Raw genomic sequence first — 24,724 nt, forward strand, 5'->3', positions numbered from 1 at the left:
AAAAGATTTAACAAACTTGTACCATAAGGGTATATTTTTAAAATATAATAATAATTTTTTTATTAATTTTGATGTATTCAATACATTAAAAACATAAAAATAATAATTTGCACAATAACTTTTATAAAATATTTTCTTTTATGATTTGCACAAGTTAACAAAATCTTAAAAAAAATCCAAATCTTTATTGATGATTGAAACAATGATATTTTTTAATTGTTTCAAATCAAAGGCACAGGGAAGACACATCTAATCTTCTCACAATTGGTGCCAAGAAAAATAAGAAAATGAAAAAGAAAAGGTTGTCTAAATAGAAAACATGGCACTAGCATGTGTATAGATAGATATATAAAATGAGTTAGTTCTTCTTGATGTTCCTCCTTATAGCCTCAGCATTTTCCTTGACAGCATCAGCAGAATCTTGAGCCTTTTCAAGAACAGAATCAGCAGCCCTATTAGCAGAGTTACGGGTAGATGCCCAAGCATCTTGCATGGTTTGCTTTGCCTTATCAGTGATGGTATGTGCTGCTGCCCTATTGGCTGTGCTCTTTGTTGTGTCCCATGCTTCTTGCATTGTTTGTTTTGCTTTCTCACTTATGTTTTGTGCTGTTTGTGACACTTGATTTGCCATTTCTCCTGCCTTGTCTACTGCCCTGTGTGCCACCTGTCATATTCTCCATAAAAATAATTTAGTAATATATTGTATGAATGTATGAAATGTGATAAAATTGAAGTTAAAAGGTAATTAATTACATGTTCAGCTGTGGAATAAGACTTGTCTTGCTGGGTAGTATCATTCATGCTGTTAAAAACAGTTTCAGTTGTTTCTTGCCTCGTCATGCCATCAGTACCAGGTGCTGTGCCTTCTGCCTTATTATGAGGTGGTACCTAAAGTTTAAGACCATCATTTGGTAATACTCAAAATGTATATATATATAAAGAAAATTAAACTACGCACTGTAAATTTTAGATATATGGGTCTTCTTTCTTTTTTTTTTATGGGTTAATAAAAGTTGAAATTCAAACTTTCGGCTAAAATTTTTATATATAAATAATTTTAATGTGAAATACAAAAATATTTAATTATTTTAGTGTTTTATACAGTTACAGTAATAGCACAAAAATTAACATTTTGTAATAAAAAAAATTTAATTATAAAAGAATAAAATATTACTGACGTTTTATAATAAAAAAATATTATTTTAATTATTAAAATACAAAACGTCAGTGATGTTTTGTTAAAAAAATATTATTTTAATTATCAAAACACAAAACGTTAATGATATTTTGTAAATAGCCATAACAATATTTAACACATAGATTAGTTTATCATAAAAATTTCACACCTACTAATACAGTATAAAAAAAAGTTTCAAACTTTCTAAGTTATAAAAATTTTGATAAACAAAAAATACATACATGAATAGTTATATAGACACGTACATAAATAAATATGAATATAAATTGTTTATATTATTATGATATGAGTAAATTACTTGGATAGGCCTAGGGGTAACAGCTGCAAAAACCCTAGGGTTCCATACACGAGCCCTAGCAATGGTTGCACCAGCATGCCCAAACTTGGGGAGGGAGCTAACTAGGCTATTAATTCTTCCTGCCATTGCTTCTTTTCTTTTTCTTCTTCTTGTTTTTAATACGTTTAATTTGTATGTGCAAGTTTTCTTTGCTTTAATTTGTTCTTTATCATTGTGAAAAATAATGTATATATAGTGTTGTATTATTCCTTAGCGATTTTGTCGCATACAAGAGAGTAATTAACGCTCAATAGTGGTAAGAAACAGAGATGAAATAATGTTCCACATATAAAAGGGTCTATATGACCCGGTATTATAGCTAACTTAATCATTACATAAGAGGTCAACTTTCTTTTCCCTTTTAGGGGAAAATGTAAATTAAATATTTAATTTAATGAGTTAATTTATTTTTCTGTAAAGAAAAAAATTTGGACGGGATTATTGTGTAATGATATCTTATTACGTTGAGCGTTATTTAACTCGAAAAAGTTTAATATACCTAATATATTTCGAAAATAGTTTGACTTTTAATTGAAAACAATCATGCCCATAAACTATATATATAAAAAATCAGCCACTAAATTAATCATTAACGCAACACATATTTTTCTTTATTTTTGTCTTTATATTCTTTTTTTTTTTGCATTCTTCCTTTTTTCTCTTCTTCGCTTTCCTCCTTCTTTGTCTTCGTATTCCTTCTTTTTCTTCTTCTTCTTCTCGTTTTTCTTTCTTTTCCACCGTCTTCCTTAAGTGATTTGTTCTTTTATTGATGTTGTTATTGCTTTTTCTTTTCCTCCTTTGAATTGAGGTTCATTTTTATTCAAAAATGAATTTGATGTGCGTTTTATTGATAATTGAGTCTTTTTGACTACTTGTTTAAAATTGAACTGATTTCGATTTATTTGTGAATTAATTAAAGTTCATTTGATGCTGCTGATAAGTATTGACCAAATTTTTTATTTCTTAAGTAATTTTGATTCATTTTTTAGTTTAATCGATGTTCATTTGGATCCAAAAATAAATTGTATGTGTTATTGATGATCGAGTCTTTTTTACTGCTTGTTCAAAACTGAACTAATTTCGTTTCATTTGTATGTTAATTGAGGTTCATCTAATGCTGTTGATAAGTATTGACTAAATTTAATTTTTATTCCTTAAGTGATTTCGGTTAATTTCTTAGTTTATTTGAGGTTCATTTGAATCCAAAAATGAATTCGATGTATTTTTGTTGATGATCGAGTCTTTTTGACTATTTGTTCAAAATTGAACTAATTGAATGAAATGGAGTGGAATCAAATGCAATTTAATAAAGTGATAATGAATAATTTCATTCTTCCTTACTAAAAAATTTGATAATACTTATCAGAAGTATCAAGTGAACCTCAATTAGCACACAAATGAATCGAAATTAGTCCAATTTTTGTGTATACCCAAAATTTTTGCAATAGTTTCAAATTTTTGAAAAAAAAATATTTACATGTTATTTTGTTTTTTTATTCCATTGTTTTTTAATAAATTAGTTGTCACTTGAATTTAAATTATGAGATATTATAATATATTTAAAATATTATATGTTAATATAGTATTTAAGCATATGTAATATTTATTTAGTTTGATATGATGCTGATTTGTTCATTATCACTAAACTATATCATTAACTTATAAATAAGTACTCACTGTACATTTCTGAATAATATCTGAATATCAAACTAAACTTGTTCTACAATTTGTTATTATGAATTCTTATAGTACTATTGTTGAGAGAGGAAGTGTGATGAGAAATATGGTGGATAAAGGGGGTGGGTCATGGTGACTCTGACGGTGTCGATGGTATGGTCACTGATAAGAATAAATGGTAGTTGTGGAAGGGAAAAAAGGAGATAATAGTATCAACAGACAACAGTGATGGTGGTAAGGTGATCAAGGATTATGAATGGTGTTGGTTTAGAAATGAAATTAGGATTAAAAAAATAGATAGTTTAAAAATTTTAAGTAATTTTTTAAGATTAAAATAATTTTATCGACCAAAATTTATTTTTTATGAATACAACATTATTTTCGTTTTTTAAGTCAGCATTTAGAATTTTTTTTTTAGAAAGGATAGTATTCTAAAACATTTAATTTCATAGAGTGATTCATAATTATAAAATCCAAACTTTGTTTTAGTTGCATTTCTATATATAGTACTTGATATAGTTACGAGAAAGATAAGCTTACATCACTACGACACTATAATCTCATATATGAATTTCAATTTAGTTTCAATTCACAAATGTTATTACTCTTTAATTCTCTCATCTCATACTTCAATCTCTTCATAATATCACTTTTATTTTTGATCAGTTTGCGTAAATTTTATATATGTTCTTTTTTTTATTTGCTTCTTAATTTGATACTATATCATAAAATTACTTAATTTAAATATTTAAATTGAAAGAAAAAATAGATAAATTATTATATATCTATCAATATTAGATCCGTTAAATTTGTATAATTTGCTTTGTGCATAGCCATTTTTTTTATACTAAAATTTTTTTAAGAATAACAAAAATCAAATTTTAAAATTTTTTGTCATAAAAATTTTAATATCATATTATAAAATTATTTATATTAAAAATTTAAATTGATAAATAAAAATATATAAATAATTATGTTTTTAATATTCACAATTTACATCATTGCACGCATTCATCATGGCATGCAGTCAAATAATTACATAAATTGGTGTTATATTATGAATAATACAGATATCAGGGTATGATATTTATATAAAATTGAACAGATATAATAATAGTATATACCAATTTTAAAATGACAATTTTTTAATATAAAAATCTTATAAAACCATTTTTAATAAGGTTTTAAATGCGATTCTTCTAAAATTTTATATAAATAGACTAATTATTTATATATGATTTTTTACTTTCTTGAAAATAAATTTTAAGATCAAATCACATTATGCAGCATTATCATTATTATCGTTATTACTGCTAATCGAATATTTATTGTTTTAATTCTATTATTTTATTTATTGTCATTGACACATGGTAACATATACTAGTAATACTAGGTCCAACAATGTTAGCAACTAAGAAAAAATAATTTAAAATGTAATTATAAAATTAAAAATATTAAAATATTAAAATTAAAAGTGAAATAAAATATAAACACTGAACAAAAAATACTTTTCCTATTTATTGATATTCTCTCTTTTCATGAATATAGTGTAATTTATTAAAAAAAATCTTAAGTTGAATCGTGTGAGAGAAAATTAATAATCAAAATTAATCAATCTCTCATTTTAATTGTCTATTTTTACATTTTGTGTAGTTACAAATTTGGATAATACGAATAGTTTTGTGCAATTATATATATACTTTATGTATATTGGAAATGAATTTTTTCGATTGTTAAAAAAAAATTGAAGGAACAAAGTGTGATTTTTACTTCTTCATTATGTTATTCTCTTTTTTCAGATTTTTTTTGTTCCACTTATAAAATTAATTATAAAAAATCATATTTTACTCTTTCAATTGTTAAAAAAATTAAGAAGATTCATTCCACATGTATATCTATTATAACAGAAAATTATACCATATATTTAAAATACATTGAAAAATTGATTATATATTTTCGAAATACAAAATCAATAATTCAAAAGTTAATGCAATACCCCAAAAAATAGCAAACTAAAAGGAAATGCTAACTCTTTTAGAGAAATCACTACTATCAATATATAATTTTTTTAAATTTGTTGTAATGGAGTCAAATAATTTTTTAAAATTCAGATATAAGATTAACTTCTTAAAATATTTTGAAATAATGCATTCAAAATATACAGTAACTCTCATCAAGTGTCTACATTTATCAACGAAGAATTAATACATTATTCAAACAAATAGTCAATTAATTATTGACTCTTCATCTTTTATCTTCTTAAAGTCAAATAATTCTATTTTAAATTAATACTAACGAATTTATCTATTTTGTGTTTTAAGAATATATAATAAAATTATAAATTAAAATTTTTTTTATTAAAAATATAAACATTTAATTTTTTAATATGTTTATTTTATATCTATTAAATAAAAAAATTTAAAATTTTTTATTAATAGTAAATTTATTATGTGTCCTAATTAATTCTAAAACTTAAAAATAAAAGTAGTCAAAATTAATCATTATTATAGTTTTCAAACTATGAACACAAATTAATTTCACAATTTACAATATTTTAAATTACATTAATTATTAGAAATAAATTATCCGTCTCCTTGGTTTCTGTGAATTTAAACTTTCGATAAAAATGATGTATATATATATACCTATTACCTATACACAACAATTATAATTCGTCAAGAGTGAAACAAAAAAAGAGAGAGTAAGAGAGAGATAATTATTCAAACATCAATGACTCTTTGTGTTAGTAGAAACATTTTCATGCTATGGCTTCTTGTTTTTCTTGTTCAATTATTATTATGCTGCAGCGAATTGATGCCAAAAATACATGTGACTATCCAAAATTACATGGAAGGGCATGAAAGCTTGATAGTTCATTGCAAATCCAAAGAAGATGATCTTGGAGCGAGGCTTGTGAAGTATATGGATACATATGAGTTTGAATTCAGAGTTAATTTTTTTGGTGGCACACTTTTCTTTTGTAGCTTTCGATGGCCAAGTGTGTGTCATTGGTTCGAAATATATAATGAAGATAGAGATTGAAAAAAGTGTAAACAATGTATTTATAGAATATATAAAAAAGGACCTTCTAGATATGTATCAGATAATACAGATATTTGGTATCCATGGAATCCAGATGAATGTTAATTTTTTTTATTTTATATACTTTGGATGATAGATTTTCAAGAACACTATCAATTATTCTTGTAATCATTAAAATAAATTCTATTGAAATAAGTTTGACGTTGATGATGATGATATATGTGTTAGAAAATTTTATTTGTGCCTTTAAAATAAAGGTGATAATTTTCTACATAAGTAAGTGCCTTGCTTGTCCTTTAATTATCAATTTATTTTATAAGCCAAATTTATTTGTCTCTTAATCTCTTTTCTAGTCTTGATTTTAACTCGTGATGATTTTTCTCTTCTCCCTAAATTTTACCGTGTGAAATTTGATAATAATGTGTGTTGAGAAAAAGTTTTAATTAAGAATATGCGCACAAATTAGTTTTGAAAGAATCTTGAATTGAAAGCATTGGTTCTTTGATAAACTTTTATTTTTTATAAATTCTCAAAAATTAAAACTTATTTGAGTATTAAGAGGATTAGTTCTAAAAATTTAGTAGAGAAGTCTAAAATTATAATATTATATAATCAAATATATATTATATATAATCATGATTAAATTTTTTTTTAATTAAAAAATACTAATAAATAGTTGTTATATAAAAAAAATTATTTTAGTTCTTATAAGTTTTTTATTTTGGATTCGATAAAATATAAAAATTATTTTTTTTTAGTTAGTTTATTTTGTTGAGTATTATTGTAATAATACATTATATTTTTATGTTTTATATCATAAACAAATATATTATAAAATAATATAAATAAATTATTCTAATAATTTTGTTATATGCATTTAAAATATATTCGTAAATGAAATATATATGATATTAATCTTTTTAATGAATTTTGAAGGTTGTGGTAGGCTTAGAGAAGGGGGGTTGAATCTATGCCTTCCTTTTCAGTTTCTGTTTTGACCCCTTTTAAGCAGAGCTACGAATCTGATTCTGTTTGAACTCAGCAGCGGAAATTTATGAGACAATTTATTTTTGTCTCATGAAAAACAGAAAACAGAACATGACAGAGAAGAAAAAGCTAACACCAGCATATATCCTGGTTCGGTTGCCTTGTGCTATGCAACCTACATCCAGTCTCCTCCACAAATGTGGAAGAATTTCACTATAGTTAACAGTTTTACATACACCAATTTCACACTCAAGTTCTACTCTAACTTGACATTGGCTATGCTAACATCTAACTATTTTCTCTTAGTGCTAACCCAACTAAGAAAGGGATACCAAACAGGAATAAGATACAAGACACTTGACCAACCTAAAGAAATCTGAAAATAACTCTAGGCTTTTCTCTCAAGTGTATCTCTCAGCCTTTTTCCACTCATGGCTTTTTCTCAAACTTTCTCACAATGCCTTTTCTCTCAAGAAATTACAGAAAGATAAGCTTTAGAAAAGTACATTATAATCAGAACAACATGAAGGAGATTGACTTCATCAACAGCCTCTAAGCTATGTGAAAAATCAGCTTTGCAAACCTCTGAATCTGTTCTTCAATGTTGGCAGAATGCTTCTTTGATAGAGAGCATTGTCCAAGTAGAGGAACTTCACAGGGAATACTTCACAGAACTCAACGTTTCAAACTCTGGTTTTCTCTCCTTACCTTGAATGAACAGCAAGCTCTTCTTTTATCTCCCTGCATGTTCCTTGGTTCTTCCTCCAAGGTCAACATCTTGAGCCTTGAGCTTCACCAACCACAGATTCACTTTTTCTTTTCAATCATCAAATTGGAACCTTTCCTTCTGACTTTTTCAACTTGACCGAAAGCCATGAATATGTAACTGAACTTGTTTTCCAATGGTCAACTAAAATCTGAACCCTTGAATACCAACTTGGTCCCCAAGTCTTGATTAAGACCGTAGATGCACAGCAGAATAGGGCAGATAGCAATTTTCCCTTCACAGCCATTTTCGGATAGAGCAGAGAGTAGGGAAGAAAAGGATGAAGATCTGATTCATGCAAGATGATATGGTTTACCTTTCTTAAGCTTGATTTAGCTTGGGATTTCTGTTTTAGCTTCTGTGCTTCAAGCTTCAACTCTCTCTCTCTTGCTTCTTTGGTTAATGGCTTATGGAAGAAGCTTTTCTTCTCTTTCTCTTTCTTGCTTTTTCTGAAATCTTGATGTGACTTGATTAGAAGGAAGAAGAACGTTGCTTTGGTTGGAGCATTATGGTGGGAAATGAAAATCAATTCGGGTTTGGATCATGTAACCCGTTTGGCCCATCTGATTTCTTTGGCTTCTTCCTTTGCTTTTGCTTGAGCTTTTTATTTTGCTTTCAGCCCAATATTCTTTGCTGAATGCCTTTTATTCCATTTGGGCTATTACCATTTGGCCTGCAACAATAAACAATTAGTTAATTAGTAGATATAATTGATCAACACTAATTATTTATTTTGCTCAAAAATAATGTTTGTCATCATTAATTAATTTAGTTAATTTCTTAACTCAACAAATTTTTACTTAATATGTTATATATTACTAATATATGGAAATTATATGGTACAGATTTAAAGATTTGACTATGTGGCAAAATCTAAACCACACATCCTAAAGCTACACTTTTCATTCAAAACCGTAACAAAGAAAAGCGTTACCTAATGGAAAAAAGTAAATTAGAAGATTTAAGAGAAGAAATAATTAAGTTATCAAAATTAATAGATCAAAAATTAATGATTTTAACTAATGTTAACTGTAATGACACCGAATTCTTAAAATCAATACAAAATGATTTTTCTCAAAATCTTTATTTTACTATAAGTTTTATTGAAGGACTTCAAAAACCTGAAAAAACTTATTTTTCACACGGAATTTCTAAAAAATGTTACCATGGAAATGATTCTCCTCATCTTTATCATACCTTCAACCCACAATTAAATTCCATAGTAGATATGCTCGAAGAAATATTAGTATGTATAAAATTTCAAAGAGATAAGGAAAAAGAGAATCCCAAAGAAGAAAAACTTCAAAATATAATCAACATAACAGATCTAAAAGTAAAACCACCATTGAAATTATGAATATTGAAGAAAAATTAGAAGAAGTTACAATGCTTTTTAAACAATTAAAAATGGCTCAAGAAAATAATATTATGGAACATGGTTTTCAAATAGAAGAAGAGTTAGTTAATTCTGAAAATATAGAAAATGAAGAACACATTCTAGATTATTCAAGTGACGAAGAACCAGCAATTCCAATACAAGTAAAAAATGAAGCTGGAACGTCTAAGGATAATCAATCTCAATTTAAATGGGAAACAGGTTTTGATAATTATGCTTTTAAAAAGGGGTTTATAAATAAAGATTCAAGATATACAAAAATACCATTAAAATACGTTCCTAAAATTCAGGAAATGGAAGGAGAAAGAATGCTCGATTTAGACTGCAAAAAGAACGAAAAAGAAATTTTCGAAAACTGGTTAAATTCCTTCTTATTAGAAGCCTTTACTAATCCAAAACTTAGTGAATTGTCTGGAAGAGACATTTGGAATTACATAGGGTTTCATACTAAAGGAACTATAAGAGATTATATGACATCAATAGAAAACCAAATAATAGAAGAATTAGAAACAAAAACAACAGCTTATGATAAGATATTATATATAATAATGATTCTATATAAAGAATTTTTTGGAAAAAATATTATAGATCATAGACAAGAAGTCTATAATAAAGAATATCAAGAAGCAAAAAACCATTTAGCTAATATTCAGATATATGATTTATGTAATGTGGAATCTTATATATGTGAATATAGAATACATTATTACAAATTAAAAGAAGAAGATAAAAATCATTATCTTAGTATGTATATAACAAAACTTCCATATCCTGCTAATGAATTTATAATGGGAAGATTTATAAGAGAAATAAATAGAGGAACAATTGAAAATAATTTTGGTGGAGCAACCTCTGCAATAAGAGAGGAAATAAAAGAACGTTGTATACAAGAAGCAACTCAAAAAAGATTTGCAAATATAATTAGAATTTGCTGTCAGGATAATGAAGAGATACCTCAAAAATATGGTCTTAATAAAAATTTTCAAAGAAAAAGAAAATATCAATTTAGAAAAAGAAAATACTATCCAAACTGGAGAAAAAAGAGATATTTTAGAAAAGAAAATAACAATAAAAACAAAAGACAAAGAAATAGCTATTGTCCGAATAAAAAAGAAAATTGTAAATGTTGGTATTGCCAAGAAGAAGGACACTACGCAAATGAATGCCCGAAAAAGAAGGATAAAAAGGATCTTACTAAACAAATAGAAATTGCTAAGTCTTGTTTCATGGAACCATTAGAAGAATCTGATGATAACTTAGACTATATTTTTGAATATGTCTCGGAAACAGACTCAGAGACTGAGTAATAATGCTACATTTATTACTATAAAAATAACAGAAAAGTTTATAAATGCTTTCATAGATTCTGGGGCAACACAATGCTTTGCTAGTTCAAATATAAAACTTGATTGGAAAAAATTAAAGAAATCATTAAGAGTTAGAATAGCTGACAAATCAATACATAAAATTGACCAAAAAGCAGAGATGGTTGAAATTTTTATTCAAAATTATAGGTTCATTGTTCCATCTATATATATGTTAGATTCTGGAATGGATTTTATCATAGGAAATAACTTTTTAAAACTATATCATCCATTCATTCAAGAATTAACATATATAGTTTTAAAAGCCCCACACGATTCTTCAATAAATCAAAAATCAAAACGTATAAAAATACCAACTACTACTATAGACAAGATTCTAAAATTTAAAATATTTTCTATCTTAGAGACATGTTATTTAAATCTATACTTTCAGATAAATATTCTGAAAAATAATCTTGAAATAAAGATAGAAGAACTTTTGGATGAAATTTGTGCTGAAAATCCTTTAGATGTTAAAAATACAAATAACGAATTAATAAGCATTAAATTAAAAGATCCTACAAAAGAGATAAATGTCCCAAATAGAATTCCTTATTCCGCAAGAGATAGAGAAGAGTTCTCATTAGAATGTAGAGATCTTTTGGAAAAAGGAATTATAAGATTAAGTAAAAGTCCTCATGCGGCTCCAGCCTTTTATGTCGAAAACAATAATGAAATTAAAAGGGGAATACGAAGAATGGTTATTAACTATAAGAAGATGAACGAAGCAACCATTGGTGATGCTCATAAACTTCCAAGAAAAGATTCTATTTTAGAAAAAATCAAAGGAGCAACTTGGTTTTCATCTCTTGATGCAAAATCAGGATATTGGCAACTTCGTTTAGACGAAGAAACAAAGAAATTAACTGCTTTTACTTGCCCAACAAAAGAATCAACAAGTGTGTTGCTCTATGAATGGAATGTATTACCATTCGGATTAAAACAAGCCCCAGGTATTTATCAAAGATTTATGGAAGAAAATCTAAAAGAATTAAATGAATTTGTTTTAGTGTACATTGATGATATACTAATTTGGGTCCATCTACTGTACAGATGTACTTTTGTACAGATTTACAGATTTTTGTCTTTTATTGATTTAAAAGCGTGTCACTAAAAGTGTTGCTTAAAGAGAAAGTGTTACCCTTAATCGTTAACTTGGCTCTGATACCAATTTTTAAAATGTAATTTCTTCTTCAAAATTTCTATTAACTCTTCATATTTTGCTTCGAATAAGTTTATAATTTGTATAGATTTGGTTGGTGGTACTTTATAATTTGCAATTTTATAATCAAAAGTATTGACCATTTCTACTATTACTAATTCTGATTTCATTTTTATAGTTTTTCAATCTTGTTTTAGTTTATAATATTCCTTTTTGCATGGATTATTGTATATAAAATCTTTTATCTGTTTGTCTTTTTCTTTAATATAATTTTTCAAATCCTCAAAAACTTCTTTTATTTCTACACTTTCTGTTGTTTCTAAATATCTTTTTAATTTTTCAACTTCATTCTCCATTTTTTCTTTCAACAGCTTTAATTCTTTTAGGTCATAATATGGTGTTCTAGGCATTTATAGATTTTTTAAGTTTAACTCCAACTTGTTTATATTTGTTTTTATTTCTATCCTTTTTATTATAAGGTCATTAATTTCGAACTGAAGATTATTTAATTCCCTTTTATACTCCTTTATTTTACTTTTTAATTTTTTCGCCCTTTTTCTTTTTATTTTGTTTTCTGGTCTTTCAATCTTTGTATACTTCATTATTTATCTTAGAATTTCTGCAAATTCTATCATCGATTCATCACTATTTTCTAGAGATTCTATCAATTTTTCTAACTCTTCAACTTCTCCTTTTAATTTGTCATAGATTATTTTTAGAGCTTTAAATGCTCTTTGATTTATTTCAGAAAACTGTAAATAATTCAACCGATTTTTTCTTTCAAAGAGCTCTTGTTTCTTATCTTGATAGGTTACATATATTTTTTCTTTATTTATTGTCATAACTTAGTGTTTAGGGTTTCATTTAATTTTTCGACCTTTTTTGTTAATTCTTTTATTTCAGAATTTTCTTCTTTGATCTTTAACTTAGATAAACTTAACGGGCTATTAATTTTGGATTCTCTTATTTGAAAATTTGATGAGACTAATTTTCCTGATGGTTCTTTTAGTAAAAGAACTGGGTTTTCAATAGATTTATATTTTGGTATTTCTGTCTTTACAATTTTCTGAAATAATTCATCCACATAAATTCTTTCTCTATTTTTAAATATTATACTATGATGGCTATTTGTTAAAGCATAATTTATTGCATATGTAATTGAAAATGGTTCATCGTCTTGTTCCATTAGATTTTTTCTGTGAAATTTATAAGCCAAACTTATAGATCTTCCAAGATTTTCAGTTGATAAAGGTATAGCATATCCAAGATGGGCATTGAATTTAACATTTACGTTTGCCAAGTTTCCATGAACAATTCCAATTATTTGATCTATTGGGTCATCAGTAATTCTTTTGTCACAGATTGCTAAGCTTATTGGTGAATTAATTCCTTTCATATATGAAGATTTGATTAAGACTTGTATAGTACTAATATGAATCCATCCAATTTTAGATCTTTTTTGTTGATCCTTAATTTTCTCAATCTGTTTACTCAATTCTTCATCATTTATCAAAGCTATTTCAAGTTCTCCATTGGCAGATTTTATCTTTATAGGGGCTTCAAGTTGAATTTTTCCATAGTATATTATATTTTTTCTATTAAAAACTTCTTTTAAAAGATTTTGTTTATTAAAATTTTCATTTGATTTGAGATTTAATTCTGTTTTTAGAACAGCCTGTTTTTCATTATCTAATAAGGCAGATAATCTATAATAATCAGATTCTTCCGTTAATTCTAAACTTTCTAAATAATTCATAACTATGAGATTAGGATAAAGGCGTACCTTTCTGGAGAAAAACTTCCTTTATTTAGAATATTTACATAAGATGTTTTTATCTCCAGAGGGGAGATTGTAGATACTAACTCCAGAGGGGAGTTTAGAATTGGTTTTTCCTAAGGGAATTCTTCTTCAAACTATAGAATCGCCTCGGCAGCTTCCTCATTGCTCTCCTAGCATACGAGTACTCTTAGCCTCCTGTTTTCTATGGTTTGATGCCTTTTACAATTGCCTAAGCAACCTATTTATAATGGTTGGGTCTGATGGACAATTTCCATCCTTACCCTTCTTATGACGTCATTGCTTACGTCATTGTTTATTATCTTGCACCAGCTACATTGTTGGTGCTCTATGACCTAAGCGCTTACGTCACTATGCAATAATGTTGAGAGATGCTTCAGATGTGCTGTCCTCCTCTTTCATCATGTGACCTTCAGATGCATTATCTTCTTCCTTTATCATGTGGGTTGATTCCGTTTTATTATTGCTTTCTTCAGATAACTCTGAGACACATAGCTGGCACTTGTGGTCGTCTCTGTCTTTTATCAGATAGCAGAGATTCCTCTTTATTCCTTCGGGGAGCTTTTCTAAGAGTCCAGATAAGTTGTAGAATGCTGATTCAAATTCCACTAAGAGTCTCATCTCTCTTTCTTCAATTTCATTTCTTTTACTGGACACAAGCAAAGTATTTCTGCTTTTATAATTGATTCTTGTGTGAGATTCCCTTGTTATCTTTTGAGTTCTTTCGAAGACCCTTGCTAGTGTGCTGGCTAGTCTTCCTTCATGACTGTAGATTGTTAAATCTTGAACTTGATCAATTGGTTGAAAATTTCCTGGAAAGACGGACATGAAGATTACTTGATGTGCTGGAACCAAGCATTCTTCTTCTTCATTAAAAATAGGTTGACTATTCGTAAATTTTAGGGATATATCCCTTGGATTTACGTTGTCAATCATATTTTTAAATCTCTTTACTGCATCAATGAATCCTGCAGGAAACTCACTAATAATTTTCAGATCATTAAAAATTAAAATTGTATCAATTAATCCATACTGGAAAAACTGATAGGTGTCAGATGGGGAAGCATCTGGAAATATAACCAGCTTTGTTAGCTGTTCTTTGGCAATAGGATAATATCCCAAGATTGCCCTTTTTTCTTCAGTCCAATTCAGGACTATGTTAAGGGTTTCTCTGAGATTTGATCTACAGACCATTTTCTTTTCCTTGATTTCAGCCCTTGTAGGAATGTTTCTTATTATTCCTGTTCTCTGGGTTTGAATTGGAGCTTTATCTGCTCTTTTTAGGGTTTGCTCTGGATGAAGAGCTTCATATTCCCTGAAAGATTCCTTTGCTTCTTCCAGTGTTAAAAACCCTCCTTTATGAATTATCCTTGATTGATGTGTAAATGGTGCTGCTTTTTCCCAGGCATCATATACTCCTTTCATGGGGCCATTATAAATTACATAATATTTTTTATCTTGGGTGGATTTTTTGATAATTTCAACAATTGTTTTATTTTCTGGAATTTTTTCTTCAGCTGATTTGTCCACCACGCTTAGCTGGCTGAACTCTGATGGTTTTGGTTGTTGTGTTGATTTCATTGCTTCGATGGCCTTCTTTAGGGATTGGATCTGTGTCCTTATTTGCTGACAATGCTTGCATTTTTCAAGTTCTTTTTCGTATTTCTGAATTTCTTGATCTAATGCGTTGTAGACGAACTCCATTCTCTTGTTAATGTATCTGCAATAACATTTTTGTCACCCTTGATATATTCAATTTTTATTGGATATTGTAACAAAAATAATTGCCATCTTACCAATCGTCCATGATTATAATCAACTTTTAAATTATATCGTATGAAACCTGTTAGGTAACTTGAATCTGTCCTTAATGTAAATTCTCTGGGTAGTAAATCAATTTTCCATTTCTTAAGAGATTTAATTGCTGCTAGAGTTTCCTTTTCATGAGTGGTATATCTCTGTTCTGTTGGAGTAAAAGTCCCTGAAATATACCTGCAAAGTAATTCCTTTGGGGAATATTTAGAATCTAGTGATTCTTTTTCTTGTTCCAAACTTTTATAGCTTTCTTAGCTTTTAGACATCCTGACCAGGTTATGTCTGAAGCATCTGTTTCTATTATTAAGTAGTCATTTTCTTCTGGAATATAAAGTTCTGGAAGTTTTCCACAAAGTTCTTTAATTCTTTGAATTTGCATACTATCGTTTTCATCCCATTTCCATTCTTTTTTAGTACTTATTTTTGGAAATAAACTTTTAGTGTATTCTGTTATATTCTTTAAAAATCCTTGATCGGAAATATAATTTATACACCCTAAAAATCTTTGTAATTGTTTTCTATCTTCTATTTTATTAGGAAATAAATTTACCTTTTCTAGAACATTTGGTTGAAGTTTTAGCTTACCTTGAGTAGATAGAATTAATCCAAGAAACTCTATTTCTTGCTTTGCTATTCTTGCTTTCTTTTTGCTAAGAACTAATCCTTTTTCTTTACATCTTTCTAAAACTATTAATAATTTTTGAAGATGATCTTCTTTATCCTGTTTTGTAAAAATTAGTATATCATCAATGTACACTAAAACAAATTCATTTAATTCTTTTAGATTTTCTTCCATAAATCTTTGATAAATACCTGTGGCTTGTTTTAATCCGAATGGTAATACATTCCATTCATAGAGCAACACACTTGTTGATTCTTTTGTTGGGCAAGTAAAAGCAGTTAATTTCTTTGTTTCTTCGTCTAAACGAAGTTGCCAATATCCTAATTTTGCATCAAGAGATGAAAACCAAGTTGCTCCTTTGATTTTTTCTAAAATAGAATCTTTTCTTGGAAGTTTATGAGCATCACCAATGGTTGCTTCGTTCATCTTCTTATAGTTAATAACCATTCTTCGTATTCCCCTTTTAATTTCATTATTGTTTTCGACATAAAAGGCTGGAGCCGCATGAGGACTTTTACTTAATCTTATAATTCCTTTTTCCAAAAGATCTCTACATTCTAATGAGAACTCTTCTCTATCTCTTGCGGAATAAGGAATTCTATTTGGGACATTTATCTCTTTTGTAGGATCTTTTAATTTAATGCTTATTAATTCGTTATTTGTATTTTTAACATCTAAAGGATTTTCAGCACAAATTTCATCCAAAAGTTCTTCTATCTTTATTTCAAGAATATTTTTCGGAATATTTATCTGAAAGTATAGATTTAAATAACATGTCTCTAAGATAGAAAATATTTTAAATTTTAGAATCTTGTCTATAGTAGTAGTTGGTATTTTTATACGTTTTGATTTTTGATTTATTGAAGAATCGTGTGGGGCTTTTAAAACTATATATGTTAATTCTTGAATGAATGGATGATATAGCTTTAAAAAGTTATTTCCTATGATAAAATCCATTCCAGAATCTAACATATATATAGATGGAACAATGAACCTATAATTTTGAATAAAAATTTCAACCATCTCTGCTTTTTGGTCAATTTTATGTATTGATTTGTCAGCTATTCTAACTCTTAATGGTTTCTTTAATTTTTTCCAATCAAGTTTTATATTTGAACTAGCAAAGCATTGTGTTGCCCCAGAATCTATGAAAGCATTTATAAACTTTTCTGTTATTTTATAGTAATAAATGTAGCATTATTACTCAGTCTCTGAGTCTGTTTCCGAGACATATTCAAAAATATAGTCTAAGTTATCATCAGATTCTTCTAATGGTTCCATGAAACAAGACTTAGCAATTTCTATTTGTTTAGTAAGATCCTTTTTATCCTTCTTTTTCGGGCATTCATTTGCGTAGTGTCCTTCTTCTTGGCAATACCAACATTTACAATTTTCTTTTTTATTCAGACAATAGCTATTTCTTTGTCTTTTGTTTTTATTGTTATTTTCTTTTCTAAAATATCTCTTTTTTCTCCAGTTTGGATAGTATTTTCTTTTTCTAAATTGATATTTTCTTTTTCTTTGAAAATTTTTATTAAGACCATATTTTTGAGGTATCTCTTCATTATCCTGACAGCAAATTCTAATTATATTTGCAAATCTTTTTTGAGTTGCTTCTTGTATACAACGTTCTTTTATTTCCTCTCTTATTGCAGAGGTTGCTCCACCAAAATTATTTTCAATTGTTCCTCTATTTATTTCTCTTATAAATCTTCCCATTATAAATTCATTAGCAGGATATGGAAGTTTTGTTATATACATACTAAGATAATGATTTTTATCTTCTTCTTTTAATTTGTAATAATGTATTCTATATTCACATATATAAGATTCCACATTACATAAATCATATATCTGAATATTAGCTAAATTGTTTTTTGCTTCTTGATATTCTTTATTATAGACTTCTTGTCTATGATCTATAATATTTTTTCCAAAAAATTCTTTATATAGAATCATCATTATATATAATATCTTATCATAAGCTGTTGTTTTTGTTTCTAATTCTTCTATTATTTGGTTTTCTATTGATGTCATATAATCTCTTATAGTTCCTTTAGTATGAAACCCTATGTAATTCCAAATGTCTCTTCCAGACAATTCACTAAGTTTTGGATTAGTAAAGGCTTCTAATAAGAAGGAATTTAACCAGTTTTCGAAAATTTCTTTTTCGTTCTTTTTGCAGTCTAAATCGAGCATTCTTTCTCCTTCCATTTCCTGAATTTTAGGAACGTATTTTAATGGTATTTTTGTATATCTTGAATCTTTATTTATAAACCCCTTTTTAAAAGCATAATTATCAAAACCTGTTTCCCATTTAAATTGAGATTGATTATCCTTAGACGTTCCAGCTTCATTTTTTACTTGTATTGGAATTGCTGGTTCTTCGTCACTTGAATAATCTAGAATGTGTTCTTCATTTTCTATATTTTCAGAATTAACTAACTCTTCTTCTATTTGAAAACCATGTTCCATAATATTATTTTCTTGAGCCATTTTTAATTGTTTAAAAAGCATTGTAACTTCTTCTAATTTTTCTTCAATATTCATAATTTCAATGGTGGTTTTACTTTTAGATCTGTTATGTTGATTATATTTTGAAGTTTTTCTTCTTTGGGATTCTCTTTTTCCTTATCTCTTTGAAATTTTATACATACTAATATTTCTTCGAGCATATCTACTATGGAATTTAATTGTGGGTTGAAGGTATGATAAAGATGAGGAGAATCATTTCCATGGTAACATTTTTTAGAAATTCCGTGTGAAAAATAAGTTTTTTCAGGTTTTTGAAGTCCTTCAATAAAACTTATAGTAAAATAAAGATTTTGAGAAAAATCATTTTGTATTGATTTTAAGAATTCGGTGTCATTACAGTTAACATTAGTTAAAATCATTAATTTTTGATCTATTAATTTTGATAACTTAATTATTTCTTCTCTTAAATCTTCTAATTTACTTTTTTCCATTAGGTGACGCTTTTCTTTGTTACGGTTTTGAATGAAAAGTGTAGCTTTAGAATGTGTGGTTTAGATTTTGCCACATAGTCAAATCTTTAAATCTGTACAGATTTAAATCTGTACCATATAATTTCCATACTAATATATACTTTTTGTTTACTAATATATGATGACATTGACTGTTTATCTATTTTAGAGATTAAAAAATAAATAACAAATAAAATTAAATCAAATTTTAAAAATAAAATAATAAATACAATAAAATAAAAATCGTTGGGATCTATATTTCTTCATCCAACCATTAATTTGTTAAATTTAATTTTTATACACAGTTAGCGTAGAAAAATTTTACACATGCATCCAATCACGCTACATCATAAAAAATAATTACTATTTTCATTAATCACATGGATGGTTATCTAAAAACACGCGTGTGATTGCACGACTTACACTGGCAATAAAATTAAACTCTAATTTATTTGTGTAGCAACTTTGATAAAAAACAAATGAGGCACCAAAGAAGAGTTAATACTCAATTTGATTCTTGAACTTGCATACGAGTCAACTAAAGTTTCAATTGTTTCTTTTTAATTCCCAAACTTTGCAAATATGACTCGTTAGTCACTTGAATAATTTTCGATGTACAAACGTTAAGTCGTTAACAGAGCACTAGCATAGATAATCGGATACCATGTTGGACTTTGTAAAATGACGTCGTTTTTGTTTTGGCACTCAAATAGCCTAAAAAAACATCGTAAATAGTATTTATTAAAACTTTTTCTCCCAAAACGAGTGACCCGGCATTATTTTTGGGTTATTTGAGCACTAAAACTAAAACGGTATCGTTTTACAAATTCTAGCGTTACATTTGGTTGTTTATGTTAGTGCTTAATTAATATTTTTGTACCGAAAATTGTCTCATCTAAAATTTGTAGATTAAATAGAAGCAATTAAAATTTTAAAGACTAAATGAAGACGTTCAAATTGAGTAACCAAATTAAATCTATGGATATGAATTTGAAGGACTAAATTAAAAATTTGTCAAGCCTTTTAATAGGCTTCAAGCCAATAAGGCTTATTGGTTTCGATCCTAAACAGATAATCGCTTCTTTCACTCAACAACTACAATTTTGGTTTCGATCTAGACATCGGATCTAACCTCCCGAAATCTCTCAACGATAAAAAAAAAAAAAAAAAAAAACCCTATTCCTCTAACCCTTCTTACTCCACCACAACCCCTTCCTCTTCCCAACCGAGGAGGACCCAACAAGTCTCATGGTCTCACAAGCCCATTTTCGTTCCTGCCACTCAGATTGGGTTGCCCGGTGGTCTCCCTTCCATGGTAAGTGACATCTTCGGCAAGTCATGGGCCACTGTCTTAACTTTATCTTCTCTTCCCAATGCCAAAAACTACAGCACAACAACTAGAAACTACACCCAGAACTAGAATGCGAACACTGGAACTCGAGCATGACTGGATCTGGAAGGCGAGCACGGCCGGATCGATAAGGTGAGTGTGACAGGATGGGAGTTGGCTCCTCCATCAGCGTCGGAAGGCATGCTCGGACAGGGACAATGACGTGTTGATGAGTAAGGTGGGGAGAAGGATATTGCTCCAGCATGGTCGGCACAAAGGCGATGTGATCCCAGCAGAGTTCGCAGGGACGGCGGTTCTGTCACAATAGAAAAGTGGAGGACAGTGGCTGTGTTGATTAAGCAAGATTAATCAGTGTTTTATCAGGATTATTGTAATGATAACTGGTTTTCTTCAAAAATAGAAAAGTAATTTTGCAGAAAACCACTGATGAAATCCTTCAACTCTGATTTGAATTCCTATTGCCCCCCTTTTTTGGAGGGTAACAATTACTTGCATTTTATGTGACTATGCAAGACAAAGCATTTATTCAATTGCCACAGCCCAAAAGTACAATCATTTTATTCAGCCTTTCAATCTAAGAGTAACTGTCAGGTAAACAAGTTTAGGTAACTACATAGTGAGAATAAAACAGATACAAATTAGTGAAATAAAATAAAGAAATAAGAAAACCAACAAGGCAACAATAACCTTCACTCTTTCTACAAATCCAGAGAACATGCCAATCACACGTTCCCCATCCTTCAGCTGGATCCGACTGACTTCCAGAGCTTGACCCACTCTTCCATGGCTTCGGCGGCACGAGAGAACATAGGATCAACCTTCCCCAGTTTCTCCTTCACTGTCTTGGCCATCTCGAGCACACAAGCCTCGGCTGTAGTTGCTGATTGTGAGAACCTTACTGACTGAAAGAAAGGAACTACTTCCTCCATCAGTTTCACTCCTTCCCACTCTTTCTTTAAGCTCTCTATGGCATTGCCTCTTTCTGTTCTCCAGACATAGGGCAATCCGCTTTTCACACCAAGGGCTAGGTGATCGCATATTACTTTCACACACATTCCGCTCCATATATCTTCCACAGTTTCCCACCTAAACTTTCCTTCACCGGCCAATTTCAAAGCCGGGACTAATGCTGGGCCAATTGCTTCACGGTTGAAGGCAATGTTGATACCACTCACCGGCAACATGGATCTCACCGGGACAGTCAGAACAGCATCCACATATCGCGTGTTCCTCTCTTTTGGCTTAAGAGCTTGTGTTGGTGCATCAAGGTCTGCTAGATTCAGCCATAGTCCACACGACAAAGCACAATCAACCCCAGTTCGCAGGCTAAATGGGTACCCACGAACAAAATCTGCACCCTTACGGAATGGATCATACAGTGTATTAAAGAAGAAAGGAGTTGCGGGTGTCTTGAGGTTCACAATATGCTGAGCCACAGGATCTACCATATTTCCTGCAGTGTCTTTTGCTGGGACACAATCATCATCAACACAGACAACATACTTCTTCCGTGAAACCAGAAAACCAAAGTATCTACATGAATATCCGGAGAAGAGAACAGCGGAAGAACCCACCACACGCTCAATATCAGATTTTGTATAGACATCCGCACTGAAGCCCCCAGGAATTTGGAGTTCCTCCTTGAGGTCAGGATCTTTTACTATTATCAGGTGGAAACGGGAGAATATTGGCTTCCACTCATTCAAGAAAGATTTAAGATCACAGTGCAATGCGCCAATCACAATATCCACTTCATTTTCGTTGATAGTTACTTGAGCCATCTTCTGAGGTGCAGAATACAAATTCTTTCACAAACTCAAGTGTTGTTGGCTGCCACACCCGATGAATCGAATTTGAAGTGCAGACAATGGTTTAATCCTTTCTCAAAATTTCTCAGAGCACCCTGTAAGAAAGTATTTAAGAGGGTCAGAAAAGAAACACTTGCCACCCCAGGATTAGTCACAAAATGTGTAAGATAAATTCTTAGAAAAACTCACTGGTAGGAAGCACAGGGGTCAGAATATGTTGTATATTCAGTGCCTGAACAAGTGAGAGGACTTCATCCTTACCGGTTGCTATAAACAGTCTCAGAACTTTCTCAGTCAGTTTACCAGCTCTCAAAATTCTCTGCCCACAAAAGTCATGTAATGCAATCAAAATGCTAACAAAATGAAACTTCAGCAAACAATAAAAGATTTATATTCTATAAAGAGAACGAAATAATCGGAACCAAATTTACAATAGCCTGACTCTAAATTACGAATCATGATTGGCAGACACCATTGATGGAAAAATCACAAAGACAACTTACTTCTTTGTTGCAATAAATATCCAAGGTCAAGGCAACAACCAACAAGGAAATCTGAATTCAGAATGTAACGGGTCGAAAAAGAATAAATCAGAATGTAAAGCAAATCTGACCCTGGGACTACTAACTGCTACACCTTATTCCACTTGTTGGGTTCGGTTACATGGATGAATTAATTGCACCTATCATAAATCATAGGTTAATCACATTGACTTCCCTTGAGATTAAGTGATATACACAAGATGCCCTCCCTTTGTAAGGGTATACATAAACTCTGTTGAAACTCACATTCAAATTATTATATAATATTCACTGAATATGGTAAAAAATGTGACATACTGACACTAACCTCCCCACTAAAGAAGTAGTCACTGTAAAGTGTGAGGTATGTAATATCACCTAACCTCAGAGATGTGTAATTTACCCTAATTTATGTGCATATACAAGATATTAACCCTCTCCAATGACCCAAATAATTAAAAATCAACTCAATTCAGTGTTTTAGGTACCAACAATGATAAACAAACTTTGCCAAACATTTGACTTAAACTTGCAGCTGCATATAAACCAAATTAACTCGCATCATAAGAAACTCACGTAAAAGAAAACCCTAACAAGAAGGACCTTGCAGCGGCAGCAAAAATCATGAGCAAGTTCAGATTTTTAGGGCAGATCAAAACACAACACACTAAAAAAACGATCAAAATCAGAATGGGGTGTTGCTGTTGTTACCTATGAATGAATGAATGAATTGAATAGATAGGGTACGAAGTTTGAAATTGGAGAAGAAAGAGAGTAGAAATAGTGGAGGAAAACTCACGAGGAAGAGATCGAGAAGGATGTGATCAGGGATGACAGAGAGATCGGAGAAGTCGGAGAGATTAATGACCGCTGAGTCAATTGTGAGAGAGAGCAGTGTTGGCGGTGTTCTCATTCATTCAACTCTCTCCTTTTCTTTCTTCCTTTCTTTCTCTCTTTCTCATCAAACGAATAAATGAAAATTTTAATTAATTAATGAATTAATTAATTTTGAAAATAATAATTAAATTAAACAATAATAGTAAATACTAAGAATACAAATGATTGTGCTGGAGAAGAAGAGAAACCAGATCCTAGAATCTCTGAAGTTTCCGCCCTTGGATTGGCCTTTTGCCTTTGCTCTTTTTTGTGGATGGATAACTCATTTCAAACATTATAACATTCACAACAGTCAACCCCTCGTTCTGCCCGCTTTTCTTAATAGGATGCTACCGTAAGGATGCTATTTTCATCTTTTTGTAAAGACGTTTTTATTTTGTGGTTGTTATTGATTTAAAAGCGTATTATTAAAAGTATTATTTAAAGAGAAAGTGTTACCTTAATCGTTAACTTGACTCTGATACCAATTTTTTAACGTCGACTTTTTTTGAAATTTCTATTAACTATTCATATTTTATTTTGAATAAGTTTATAATTTGTATAAATTCAATTGGTGGTGCTTTATTTAAAGGAAAAAAAATAATTTGCAAATTTATAATCTAAAGTATTGACCATTTCTACTATTTCTCTTGCATTTATTACTAGTCCTTGATGTATATTTATAATTTTGATTTATAACTTTTCAATTTTGTTTTAGTTTATAATATTCTTTTTTGTATGGATTATTGTATATAAAATCTTTTATCTGTTTGTCTTTTTCTTTAATATAATTTCTCAAATTCTCAATAACTTCTTTTATTTCTACACTTTCTCTTGTTTCTAAATATTTGTTTAATTTTTCAATTTCATTCTCCATTTTTTCTTTCAACAGCTTTAATTCTTTTAAGTCATAATATGGTTTTCCAGGCATTTATAAATTTTTTAAGTTTAATTTCAACTTGTTTATATTTATTCTTATTTCTATCATTTTTATTATAAGATCATCAATTTCAATCTGAA

General features: G+C 29.2%; 2 protein-coding genes across 6 annotated transcripts; both read right to left on the reverse strand.

The window, feature by feature from the left end:
* Positions 1–358: 358 nt before the first annotated feature.
* Positions 359–1,622, reverse strand: LOC130975697 (uncharacterized). Its single transcript, XM_057900446.1, has 3 exons — positions 1,497–1,622; positions 754–888; positions 359–664 (listed from the first exon to the last, which is right to left on the reverse strand). Exons 1-3 carry the CDS (start codon positions 1,620–1,622, stop codon positions 359–361), a joined length of 567 nt encoding a protein of 188 aa, XP_057756429.1.
* A 19,398-nt stretch (positions 1,623–21,020) lies between these two features.
* LOC130974293 (probable UDP-arabinopyranose mutase 5) lies at positions 21,021–24,039 on the reverse strand. Of its 5 annotated transcripts, none has more exons than XM_057899103.1 (4): positions 23,914–24,039; positions 23,628–23,781; positions 22,497–22,626; positions 21,021–22,270 (listed from the first exon to the last, which is right to left on the reverse strand). In XM_057899103.1, exons 2-4 carry the CDS (start codon positions 23,739–23,741, stop codon positions 21,240–21,242), a joined length of 1,275 nt encoding a protein of 424 aa, XP_057755086.1. In that variant the 5' UTR covers positions 23,742–23,781; positions 23,914–24,039; the 3' UTR covers positions 21,021–21,239. The 5 variants fall into 5 exon arrangements, with proteins under 5 accessions (XP_057755086.1, XP_057755082.1, XP_057755083.1 ...); XM_057899100.1 differs by having other exon boundaries at positions 22,145–22,402; XM_057899101.1 differs by having other exon boundaries at positions 22,145–22,402; positions 23,885–24,037.
* Between the last annotated feature and the right edge of the window lie 685 nt (positions 24,040–24,724).

Source organism: Arachis stenosperma, chromosome 4 (assembly GCF_014773155.1).
Source record: "Arachis stenosperma cultivar V10309 chromosome 4, arast.V10309.gnm1.PFL2, whole genome shotgun sequence".
Taxonomy (NCBI): Eukaryota; Viridiplantae; Streptophyta; class Magnoliopsida; order Fabales; family Fabaceae; genus Arachis; species Arachis stenosperma.